Source organism: Centropristis striata, chromosome 2, assembly GCF_030273125.1.
Source record: "Centropristis striata isolate RG_2023a ecotype Rhode Island chromosome 2, C.striata_1.0, whole genome shotgun sequence".
Taxonomy (NCBI): domain Eukaryota; kingdom Metazoa; phylum Chordata; class Actinopteri; order Perciformes; family Serranidae; genus Centropristis; species Centropristis striata.
The window spans coordinates 5864990-5878722 of NC_081518.1; the positions used below are offsets into that span (position 1 = coordinate 5864990).

A 13733-nucleotide genomic window follows, 5' to 3' on the forward strand; every position below is an offset into this window, starting at 1 on the left:
TTTTTATTATTTTTATTTTATTATTATTTAGTTAAACTCAGGAATGTGTAAAGTCCCGGTCCACACTCCATATCAGTAGGTAATACACACAAAAGGCGGTAATACACCAAAAAGTTGTTTGTCAACCGCCATAAAACAACACAAAGAAGAAGAAGAAGAAATTGCAATTATTCCGGTTGCCAAACATTACTGTTACCTGCGTCATGTGTGCGCCGCTTCCGGTCCCCCCTCGTTAGTCGTCCGTGTGCTGCTGTGACGTGAAGCCTGCTTGTGTAATTTCACTGTTTTGTGTCTGACATTCAGACACTTGGAGCGTTTTCACGGCGGAGGAGCAGCTCAGCAAGAAGTCTCTCAACGTTACAAGAAAGAGGGTTAAAATGCTGGCTTCTGTGGTGGCGAAAAGAGTGAGTTATCTAGTAAATGTTACGTTTATTTGTACATTTGTTACAGCTACAGATAAAGCTGTTGGGACGTTGAGCTCGTCGAGGACTAGAAGATCTCTACACTTATTATGAATTAATTTATGTAATTAGATGTGATTATGTGATGTAGCAACAATACGTTGATGTTGTAGTTAAAGAATTAAGCTAGAGGTTATTGTTGACTCCAGTCTTTTGATGTAGTATTAACTTAGAGTGTGTCCTGCTGGAGGACAGTTGTACAACAGAGGAGCAACAAACAGTTGTACAACAGGACAGCGTGGGTCTCATTATGTAACCCTCCTCTCTTCACTCATTCCTTGAGCTGCATTAAAATAAAGAAGTAACCTTAAACATAAAGACATAAAGCTCGATTTCATACTTGTGCATGACATTGATACACTATAGATGTATGCTCCTTTCCCCAACTTTGTTCAGTCATGGGAAAAATGATTAGGCCACCCTTGTTTTCTCCTTGCTTTCTTGTTCATTTTAATGCCCGGTACAACTTAAGGCACATTTGTTTGGACAAATATAATATATAACAATACAAACAAAAATATTTCATAGGAGTTTAATATAAGAGCTGATATCTAGACATTTTCCATGGTTTTCTTGATAATGATTTTGGTTATTAGCAAGAAAACCATGGAAAATGTAGCTTTAGTTGTCCCATGCATTAAAATGAACAATACATTGAAGAAAACAATGGTCTTATATTTTTTTTCAATGACTTTAGATATCCCACTGTGTTTTTGCACAGCTAGGGCAGCAAACAATAATAATTATTATTTTCTTTTTGTCATTTTCCTTTTTTATAACTGGATGGGAACTGGAGCGGATGATACAGTTTTAATATACATAACATATACCAAAAACAACCCAAAAAAAAACACTAAAAAAAGAAAACCTTAAAAGGCAGTCTTCTCCCCCAACACCCACAGACACTGAATGGTTCTTACAAAAATATGCAGACCGATATACACACAGTAATCTTATATATATATATATATATATATATATATATATATGATCGTTTTTATTAATGATTAATCTGTCAATTATTTTCTTGCGATAAAGCATTTGGTCTATAAAATGTCAAAGTAGAGAAAACGTTTATTTTCTGTCTACTGACCAATAGATGTAATGATTCATGTTGCAGATTTTATAGTCAGCCAAAACATACAAGCCACAAACAATTTGTAAAATAAAGTCAGAGTAAATACATAGTGCACAAATATTAAAATTCTGATGTCAGAGACGACCAGAAACACCACAGATACACACATGCATGTGATAGGACATATTAGACGTTTCTTTAAAAAGACATTTAGAAGAGAGATTTAGAGAGAAATTCTACCAAATATTATCCACTGCTGGATAAATAAATATGAAGGAATAAAATGATAAACTTCACATTACTTTAAAGGTTCTATTGAAATCTTAGATTCAACAGGGTTGGCAGTAATCAAGCATGATTATGTCCTGTCTAATTAAAGCCAGTTATCTATTTAATTTGGCTCATTTACTGAGTAAATAAGGGGGAATTACTTCTTCACACAGGGCCACTTGGTGTTGGGTGACTTTTTTCCTTCATGAAATTAAATTGTTATTTAGTCAGGTTTTTGTCTCATGTTGGTTTTTTGTTTGAAGATCTGAAACATTTGATTAAAAAAATTGATACATAAGAATTAATTGGTCTCAGTGTGACTCCTATTTTGCCTCTTGGACAGCATAAAGACCATAATTTCACAATAAATTAAAGAAAAGTGAAGTAAAAAGTTAAAGTGCTGTTAATTAGCAGCCTCGAGCTTTATAAAAGTATAATATTAGAGACTTGAAAGTGGCCTGAAGGCCCAAAACATGCATCTAGTTACATAAATAGACAGATTTTAAACACAATAACTTCTTTGACTCTTCTCATGTTTGTGATGATACAATACTGAACCTGTGTGTTTGTTTGCTGTCAGCTGGTGAGCGGTCTGTGCCAGGCAGCGTGGAGACCAGCAGCCACGGGTCTGGTGTCATCTCGTGGTTATCGTGGAGAATCGCCAGATGACACCAGGGGAGACCTGATCGAGATCCCTCTGCCCCCTTGGGAGGCGCGGCCCGACGAGCCCACTCACATCAAGAAGCGACGGCTGCTGTACGAGAGCCGCAAGAGGGGCATGTTGGAGAACTGCATCCTGCTCAGGTTGTTAACCCTCTGAAAGCTTGTTATTATGTCCTTTAAAAAAATCTTCACCATGCCATGTTGGTATCAGTTTTTTCAGAGCAACCTCGCCTATATGTCCTGATAATTAATTTTTAACTTTGACTTACTTGATAAAAATTTTGAACCCAAAAGAAACAAAGGAAAACATCAAATCTGATCAAATTATATTTCAGTACACAGAATTTTAAATGTTGCAAAAATGAATTCAGGTTGCAAATATTACATATAAAAGGTAAAATGAGGATAATCTCTTGTTCTATATTCTTATACTAAATATATTTGACATTATCTCCGGTTTTACTTGGCCGAATATAATTTTTTTTTAAATCTGGCATTGAGTTTCAAGATTTTTATGTCTTCACGCCATGAAGAAGTAATGTGCAGGTGCTTTCATGGACTCTAGAGGGTTAAACTGATCTGTTTCTCTTTTCTGAGGTTTTTTTTTTTACATTTTGCACACTTTCTAAATAAAGTTCACAGTGTGGATTACTGTGAGGGTGATGAGAGTAAAAATAGGAAAGAGCAGACAACAATAAGCACAGTGAGAACTGTACATAGTAATCAGCAATCAACAGCTCACTTTTAATTCTGGGAAAACATCCTACGTGTCATTGTGAGAAGTATCAGGAAACGGGGAGGGTAAAACATGCACTTACATCATGCAGTAAGTATACAGTAGAAGATTAGGGTCATTAGAGATCAGTGAGTGTATGAAGTATTTTAAAGTATGGAGGTAGTGTAGAGAAGTGTCTGAATAGGGACAAGAAAAGTGTTAGAACCCTTAATCAGCAGTTACACCACATGAATGATCATCACATTTCTTGGAATATATTTATATTATAAGTATATCTTGGTAATATATGCCACTTGAAATGTATTTTTGTGTGCATTTCATTTCAAACATTAGGCCTACATATGAAATACATTTCCACAGTTTTTGTGAATAATAACAGAATAACAGATGGATGGATTGATTGATTGATTGATTGATTGATTGATGAAGATAAGTTGGTAGGTAAGGTACAGTGGCAAGATGATGGTAATTCTACTGATGATTTGATGATAATAATGTTATTGTGACTAGACAGTATATAATAAGAGTACAGTATATATATAGTATATAATAATAATAATATAATAATAATAAGGCCAGTATGATAGTAGTATATCACAGTATATAGTAATAATAGTAATGGCAACAACAGTATATGTATATAATAATATAATAATATTAATAGTTGTAGTAGTAATAATAATTATAACATAGCAATGTGTCATATATTTGGCCTGTGCAGGGTGTGTGTGCATACATACATAACATAATATAATATATAATATGTAATAATATAACATATGTAGCTATTGATACAGATGTTAAATTGTGCACAAATATAATGTTGCATATATGCTACAATGAAACCAACTCAAAATCTGATATCTGTGGCGCTGCAGATTCAATTTGATAATGAGAAGGAATACCAAGGACTTTAAGCTACCTGCTCACAGAGACGCAGTTACAGGCGTATAGGTGTGCACACCTGGACTCACCAGCAGGTGGCAGTATGCAATAAGAAGTCAGAGGACCTGTGGACAAAATCAGAGTGTTGGTACTCAGTACTGTTGAGTACTGGCCTTCACAGGCACTGAAGGAAAGAAAGAGGCAGTAATGTAACATGAAGAAGAACAAGCTCTGAGTGTGCTGCCCATCCACCAGCCGCTCAGATAATTATCAGCAGCCATGATTACTTTATAATTAGAGGGAAAGACTCAAATGGATTCTCTGTCTCTCTTGCAGCCTTTTTGCAAAGCAGTACCTGAACACAATGAGTGAGAAGCAGCTGCTGCAGTACGACAGACTGATTAATGAACCCAGCAACGACTGGGACATCTACTACTGGGCAACAGGTGAGAGAGTCCACATCCTCTAATGTCTCTTATACAGTTTAATGCAGGGGTCTCAAACTCAAATTACCTGGGGGCTGCTGGAGGCAGTATCAAAATTACCAAAAAAAGACACAAAATGACAAAAAAAGACACAAAATGACAGAAAAAAAGACACAAAATGACAGAAAAAACCCCTAAATTACTTAAAAAAAGACACAAAATGACCAAAAAAAGACACTAAATGACCAAAAAAGACACAGAGTTATTTAAAAAAGACACACAATTACCAAAAAAAAGACACAAAATTACCAAAAAAAGTAATTATAGGGACCTTCCACACACAACACGGTAAAGTGCCATTCATATAAAACTCACATTAAACTTTCATACGAGGGCCGCAATTGGCCCGCGGGCCGCAAGTTTGAGACCCCTGGTTAAATGGATATAATACACTGAAGAGATTCGTTAGAGAGCTCCCAGCAGAACGACTCCAGTCGAGAGACACTTGGCAGAATTTGGATAAACTTTAGATTCTCAGTGCGAAAGATGTTAATATTTAATGACACAAAACATTTCAGCTTTGCAATATTAATGTTGACACAAATTGCAAATAACAAATATTTGCTTTTACTTGTTTTTTTTTGTGTGTTAACAGCAGATACATAATCAGAGTTGCTCATTTGCAATTATTCATGGTGCTGAAATAATGAAATTGCTGCTCTGTTTACAAGTTAATTTTAATTCTGTTGCTGTTTTTTTGCATGGGTATTCATCGTGGGAGCTCATTCACTGTCCCAGTATACTTTCCCATTTTGTTAATCTAATTTTCCCTAATTTGATTCAATTATATGTTTTGTTTTTTGTTGTTCAGAACAGCTGAAAAACAGAATCAGTGAGAATAGAGACAACAACACTCAATTAGAAACAGAAATGTGTAGCCTGACTTCACTGAAACAAATTCAGCATGAATACCTTTCTGCTTTCAGATTATTAACTGACATGGTTTCCGTCTTGAAATCAATAAACAGAATTTGCAAAAGTCCTACAAAAGCTTTGGATGAGGCTTTAAAATTACAGGGTGAGACCAGAAACTCTAATATCTTCTGCACTTGTTGGCTGTGGAAAGAATCACATTTTACTTTTACTTAAAAACATAAAACAAATACAAACCTTTGAGGATATTCACTTTTGTTAGATTATATATTGCAGTAGATAATAGTATTGCCATTTTAAGACCATTTTATGCCACCGATACAATGATACTATTATAGCATAATATTAATAAAAGGAGCGATGAACTTAAAAATCTTTGGAATATTCAGACATTGCGATTAAAATGTGAAAACGACTCTCTGGCTGAAATAACTATTAAACATTTTGCCCAGGGGTAGAGAGAGTCATTTATCCAAATCTACTTCCTCAGTGGTTTGGACCTTTTGTTAAAGTGCAACAACATATTAGGTTTAAGTTAGATATAAGTAACAAAAAAAACAACAAGTCACCACTTTTTGTTGCAACTGTTAAACAAAGTCGACACACTGGCTTCTGCACAGTAATGACCTCTATTCTCTAATTCTGCTTAAACTTAAAATGTTCCCAAACCGAAGTTGTAGAGTTCAGCTTTAAAAAACCCCACTTTACACCTGGTTTAATGCTGTTGGTAAAAAAAAACCCCATATCTTACAGGGTTCATACAAAGCCTTGAAAGGTTGGATATTGCATCAATTTTTTTCATATATTTTCAATGTTAGGAGTATCCTGGAACAATGATGCCAGGGGAAAACTTGGCATCAAGATTAATTAAATAGTGGTGACATTTTTATGTTTTTAAGCAAACATGCATGTAAACACATCACGGGCAAAACTGCATGAATAATGGACATGACCTTGATTATTTTCGCTGAGCTCAATAAGTCGATAACATATTTATCATGACAGCCTAACATCCAGGTGCTTTTTTTTTTTTCTGAAGAGCAAAAGATCATGTGGAATCAGCCGACGTCAGCGTTTCAGTTTCATGTTCTCAGCTCGTCCTAAAAATAGCCGGCGGTGATGTCAGAGGGGCTCCCTTCTGTGTGCTCATTGTTCTTCAGCCATCTGCCTCGTCGTTCATCTTCTTGCATAAAATAAAAGATTACGACACTTCATTTGGCTTTTCCCCCCTAATTAGCATTTTATTGAGAACAAGTTGAAATAATTCATCCTATTCTCTTATTGCTCACAGAGGCTCAGCCCGTTCCTGACGTGTACCAAGGAGAGGTCATGGATATGCTGAAGGAGTTCACAAAGAACCACAACCATGAACAGAGGTTTGATGCACCCAGCCTGGAGTACCTGGAAAAGGAAAACCAATGAGGTCCATTTAGGACTTTTAGACCTCCTCAGAGACTCATTTTAGGTGGGACACGAGGTGAAACATCAGTGTCATGAACCACCAGAAAACAATCCTGCACAGGTCAGCTGTGTTGGTCCAGATACACACAGCAGAGTGAAGAAAATATTGTGAGAAATACACTGAACAAAATTCAACCAGTTTGTTTTTGCTTGCATTTTCACGAGTTGAAAATAAAAAAATCTCAATTTTTCTAAGCACATAAAAGGTTTGTTCTCTCAAATTTTGTACAAATTTGTTAAAGTCCATGTTCCGTATCACTTCTACTAAGAGGGTGACACAGGAGTGGATTTTCACTTCTCCTCCCACAAAAAAAGACTGTCATGTTGGTGGCTGCATCAACCAGAACTGGCCACCAGAGTAGTCAGTTAAGAATAAATAGACAACAGAATGACTAGAACTATGATCAAAATAAAGAAAACATCAGTTATTCATATAAGAACTGCATATTTATATATAGAAAAATAGCCTTTTGTTAGTATAATTCCTGTCCTGCCTGCTCCCACTACCTTATTTTTTTTCTTGTCCTGTCTAAGTCACGTGATGAATAACAAGAAAAAATGTCCAAATGCCTAAAAAAGACATTCATTAGACACATTATATAACATACACTCTTGCATGAAGAGAACATTTCTCCAAACTGCCAGTATTTTGCTATGCCTCATCAGGTAGATGAATGATCTTGGCAAAGGAGAAGAGCTCAGCGAGACAGTTTTTACCAATTTTGTGACCAAAATTTGAGAGAAATTCTTAGATTGTTTAAATATTTCAACTCATGAGAAATGGGATAATGATATTGTTTTGTTCAGTGTATTTAGAACTCCTTACTATCTAGTACTATAAACTGCTCGATTATAATATTTTTGCCATTAAAGCCTCCATCCTCTTCCTCTGCTAACTCCAGTCAGTCATTAAAGGGAGAAAAACAATAATGGACGCTTTGGGAAGTGTAAATTGAGCAAAGATTAATGCAACACAATATGAGTAAGGTGCTCTTAATATTGTAATTGTACTGTACATTTCTGATTCAAGACTGTAAATTAAAAGTGCTAGCTTTAAAGAACACAAGCTGATAATGTGTTTCTCCACTCGATGGTTAAAAAAAGAAACACATTAACTGACTTGTTAGCGTATCGTGTTGGTTCTGTTCAATGACTGTACTGTGCCTCTTGCAGACATTATGGGATATTTAATAAATGTTGAAGCTCTACTGTCTTTCCTTACTATTTCCACACACCAAAGGGTTAAATAACACCGTGGAGGTGACCATGACTGACATTATGAGCAGTCTGTGTTGCATAATGAAGGTTGTGCCGCCTGCAGTACCAGTATGTGGACACCAGGTGGCGGCAGATCACCTTATTTTCAGTGACGGTCAAACCGAAGCACCTGCTGATCTTCTTATCTCTGTGGCAACTGGGTCACCTGTTAAACACACTATATCTCACATACATTATTTTTCATGCAGGATGCAATGTGGAAATATCACTCCACAGCTGCCATGTTGTATAAAACATAGAGCTCTAAGAAAAAGACTTGTAGATGATGAAAAATTAGGGTCTGAAATAAAAAAAATCCACCCTACTTATACATTACTGCTTTTAAGGATGAAAAGGACGTTCACCATGCAGTAGGAGTGTGGTTTTTATTGCAGCTTTTATGAGGCAAAGCATAAGTGAAATTATCTGTCAAGCCGGGTTTCCAATTAAAGCCCATATATTTTTGCTTGCAGCCATGTAAACAAAGTTATAATTCTCTCCACCACCACTGGATCAGTGTGTGTTGGCTGTGGGGGAAATTTCTTGCCTGGCTGTGTGTCATGTTGGTTCAGTGGAACCTTGTACAGAGAGCAGAAGGGAAATGCCCTCTGGCCAGGAGATGTGCACAGAATCTCAAAACAGATGACAAGCCTGCTTGTGTACGCCCAGAGAATCATAATGTACACGTGAGCCGCTGCCTAGGTGTTACACAAACAAGAAGTCTCACTGATACGAGACAAATGTTGACGTGTGCTTTTTTTCTTTCTTGTCACCTTAAAGGGAAAATATGTTGAGTAAGAACCCCCAGCCTTCAATGTTTATGTTCTCAGCGTTTCCTAAAATAGACCAAGGTGATGTCAGAAGGGATCCCCTCTGTGTGCTCTTTGCTCCTCTGCCATCTGTCTCAACATATATCATAATCAGGGCTGGAAAGTATATTTTCTCAGGTACTGTGGCTGAGCACAATACACAGGTATTTCTGTTTTCTGAGAGTTTCTATATGAATCCCTCTACATTTCAGATATAAATTTACTTTTTTTCTACTCTACATGTGTTTTTACACTACATTTTTGACATATATAGTTAATAATTACATTTTAATTCATTTTTAATTTAACAGGGATGCTAAACTGTTTAAAAAAAATGTTTGTAAAAATTACAGTAAAACACTGTCAAATTGCATCAGAAATAGGGTGTAAAAATTAAAACTGTATATTACCACAGTAGACACTTAATTACCGTAAATCAAGGAATAGTACAAAACTTAAACTGTATGTAACTGTAAATATTTTTTAAAATGTATGTCAAATTAATGGAGGTATACCATAATGTTACAAAGACACAATCACCCTGAAAAAAAACTACTGGACTACATTTTCATGAAACTTGGTGGAACGCTGTAGCTCAATTTATTCTGTTTAACTGTTTGTAATTTTTCTATTTAAGTACCTCTGAGAACAATGTGAAAACAGAGCCAAATGCCTTGTATTTTGCAAACACACGTCAATAAAGCCAATTCTGATTCTGATATTTTCATGCCAATTGGCTAAAAAAAAAGGTGTGGCAATAGGAGTAGCCTATCACAGAATGGGACATACAGTAGCTTCTAAACTGATAAAGGAACCAGGGCCAGTCTGAGCATGAGCTGTTTGTCATTGATTCCTAGTGGGAGGCATCATCACACTCAGCAGAAAGAGGAGAGAGCACAGGGTCAGATGACATCATAACCTTGGGGTACAACACATGCGCAGTGTAACAGGAGCTGTGAGGTTGAAGGTTACAGCAGACAGAGCTACATATAAAAGAACAGTTTCCGCCCAAGGACTCCTGGGATGAGCTCCGCGTTACAGAGTCAAGGAGATCTATGATTGTGCGCCACATGTTGAGCCTTTCAGCAGGTCAAGGCCAGTTCTTACTGTGCATGTGTTGTACTTAGGGTTGTAAAATTCCAGGAATTTTCTAAATGGAATGTTTCCATGGGAATTAACAGGAATTTCTGGGAGTAAATGGGAATTTACAAAATTGAAGCTTGGCCCTTAACAGGGAACATAAATATAAAGACATAAACAAAATGTTTATATTTATGTTTGGATATGATAGTTTGTTTAAATGACCCTCCATTTCCAGTTAATTCCCATAAACTTACATAACTAGTGCAGTGCCCGTAGGAAGTATGTATTCATATAGTGGGAGATTAAGTAGATAAAACACTTACTTTTCATAAGGTATGCACACCATCCAGCACATACACATTGAACATTAATATTTGCTGGAAACTATTTGAATATAATTGGAAAATCGAACCCTGTAGCGCACTTTAAAACTCCTAAAGATAGGTAGGCTAAATAGACTTACAGATGAGATGAGTCAGGGTGGAAATCCAGAGTGAATTGTGTTACTGACCAGGTGTAGGCCTATCACACAATGGGCCGGAGCTCCCCTAAAAGGCGTCCGATTGGAAACAGTGCAATGCTGCAACACGTCCTACGTAAATAATGATATTTTGAAAAATGAAATCAAAAATCTTCAAAATCGAGGATGCACACCTTTGTGCCATGCGCAAGACACATACGAAATCTGAGGTCAGTCTGACTAACGATCAGAGAGATATGACCTAGACACACACACACACACGCTTCTTGCTTTTACAGATCGATTCCCATGGAAAGTTTCCGATTTGAAATATTTACAAAACTGACCACATGTCTTCCCCTCCCTTTCTCAGTTATTCCTGTCATAACTCATAAATCATTTGTTAAATCACCCTTTGCACTCAAACTTGTTGTCTTCTTTCTCCTCCCATTAATCATCTCATGACCCCTCAGATTTATCTTGTGACCCTGTGGAAGAGCCTGACCCACAGGTTGGGAACCTCCAGAGTAAACTATTAGTAGTGTAAGGTTTAGTAGTTAAAGCTCGCTCCCCCTCAACCACACACAAGAGTAAAGCTGCTTACACATTAATGCATCAATCTAATAATAATAATGTGTTTAAGTATTAAATCAGAATGAGAACTTTTTCATTTCATTTAACCTCCGTATTGTCTTCCTTTTGTTCTCCCGGGTCAAATTAACCAGGTTTTCTTTGATTTATAAAGCATTAAATATAAATTATCACCCAATTTTGTGCTTCATGGTTGCCTTAACTTAATTCAAACTCATTATCAAGTTTTACACTTCTTTTTAAATTATTAATCCATGTTATATTGTGGCAATTAGATTAAAAAAACTGAGAAATGTCTGATATAAAATGGATTTAAACAGGGTCAAATTTGACTGGAGGACAACAGGAAAGTTACTGGACAGTTAATAGCTCTAGACTTTTATATTAGGACAAATTTGAATGCTGCATTTTCACTTGTAATGGAGTCATTTTGTTGTATTAGTACTTTAGCGAAGGATCACAGTTGGTGTCCTGCACTTCACATTACAATGAGTTAAAAGTGAAGCTTGTTTGGTGTCACAATTTCCTGCATTCAAGGGAAAAAGAAGCCACCTGTGGATCCCACATGCAGGGGAGCACAAATCACATCTTTATTGCTGTGAGGCTTGTTTGGAGAGTATATTCATTTGTTGCCCACGCACACCCACAGCGCCTATCTGTAGCCCTGCGCTCCTGTCATCCTCCACTGCTGCTTCCTGTGTCGTGACAGCTCTCTGTTTTATCCTCAGCCCTGCCGTCACCCTCTGCTCCCCTGGAATTTCATTCTATCTCATGTTCTCTTGTCTCCTCTTTCCACCACCATCACCACCACCTCCGCCACCACCTCCAGCATCCCCAGCCCTCATCTCGTCTTCCCGTGTCAGCTGGAGAGTCGTGAGCTGGAGGAAACCGTTTCCCACTGGTGAGAGTCACCACCACGGCCAGGTCTGAAAGATAAGCTGGCAACCTGGTCTCACAGGAATCCGTGAAATAGCCACGGATTTGTTTAACTCAAAATCCGTGGAATAGTCACCAAATCACTCAAATTTCCGTGAAACTGACACGGATTTGGCTCCAATGCAAGTTAATGACAGTCATGTCCCGTGGCTATTCCAACATACAAAGTGATTATGTACATTCACTGAGTGAATATTTAGAAAATAAAACATATATTTCTCGCTAGAAATGTGATCAAAATCCATTTTTATGCATAAACTAAGTCAAAATATTGATTTTTTCCCCCAAAAATATGAGAGAACTGTCCGCCATGTTTTTTGTTCTGACCGCCGGGACCTTGAAAGTCACGTGACTTGGAACAAACCAATAGGAACAAATATCCATGGAATAGCCACGGGATAGGACTGTCATTAACTTGAATTGTAGCGAAATCCGTGTCAGTTTCACGGAAATTTGAGTGATTCCGTGGCTATTCCACGAATTATGAGTTAAGTGTATCCGTGGCTATTTCATGGATTCCTGTGAGACCACACATGCAGGTTTTCAGATGTTCTCTTGTGTTGAAGATGCAGTAGTGTGTAGGAGGTAGGGTTGTCAAAAGTATCGATACTCAAAAAAGTATCGATACTGAAATGTTGTATCCGGATACGATACTCATTTTCAAAAGTATCGATACCCCCCAAGCACATACAACCTCAAAATATTGTTCAAATTGTTATTGTTTATTGTATTTATTTATTTTTTGCACTACCTCAGACCTGAAGCTTGTTATCATAGTTGCAGTTTCTTTTTTTATTATAAATATTTAACCTGTGGTTCTGTTAATTTTTACATGTTGCATTTTTCTTGTTAATAAAAGTATTTCTGTTAAATTTTGGCGAGTATCGGTATTGAGTTGAAAATTTTAGTATTGTGACAACCCTAGTAGGAGGCAGAGCCGGCAGTTCCATTCAGCACCATTTCCACAAATCCATTAATTACCCTCAAAATCTGGGCCCAAGCTTGAAGAAAGAGAGAGAGAGCGAGTGGGAAATAGAGAGCAAAATGTGTATTTCCAGCAGTGTCTGTAATAACTGCGGCAGCTTTATCAGTTGGTTCATGTGTTTGCAATTAAATTTCTACAAAAGAAATTGATCATATCGACACCAGAAATCAGACCGAACTGAGATTGACAGTCAGTTAGCAGCAAGTCTGTGTAAAAAAATTGTTACTTTGATGAAAACTGCACTAAGAGATAACACTCCTATCTTCACGGTTTTTGGATTTAGCATTCTTGGGGTGTAAATTACAACTTTTATATTGAGCTCCATCAATCAGGGGAAGGTAATTAAGACATTTACTCATGTACAGTTTTATTTTACTAAAATATTTACATTTTTATGCCACTAGTTCTACTCCTCTATATCTCAGAGGGGAATATTATCATTTTTACTCCACTAGATTTACTTGACATATGAGGTTACTTGTTACTTTTCAGGCTTTTACATAAAAGAATAAGTACTGTTGTAAATTCAACCGCAGGTTTCCAAACCTTTTTGGCTTGTAACAAAAAAAAGCCAGTTATAGTGATAGCCAAGGGTCTAAAATACCAAACAGTATATTAGGAGTCACTGGATAACTAAATTTCTTCATTACAAGTTAAAACTCCCACTAAAAGACACAATTCTCTCCAAAATTATATATGT

General features: G+C 36.7%; 1 protein-coding gene across 1 annotated transcript; it reads left to right on the forward strand.

Moving 5' to 3' along the window:
• The first annotated feature begins 238 nt into the window (after positions 1 to 238).
• sdhaf2 (succinate dehydrogenase complex assembly factor 2) lies at positions 239 to 8120 on the forward strand. The gene is made up of 4 exons (XM_059352391.1): positions 239 to 404; positions 2390 to 2613; positions 4430 to 4539; positions 6743 to 8120. The coding sequence occupies exons 1-4, from the start codon at positions 378 to 380 to the stop codon at positions 6871 to 6873; spliced, it is 492 nt and encodes a 163-aa protein (XP_059208374.1). The 5' UTR covers positions 239 to 377; the 3' UTR covers positions 6874 to 8120.
• Positions 8121 to 13733: the final 5613 nt, after the last annotated feature.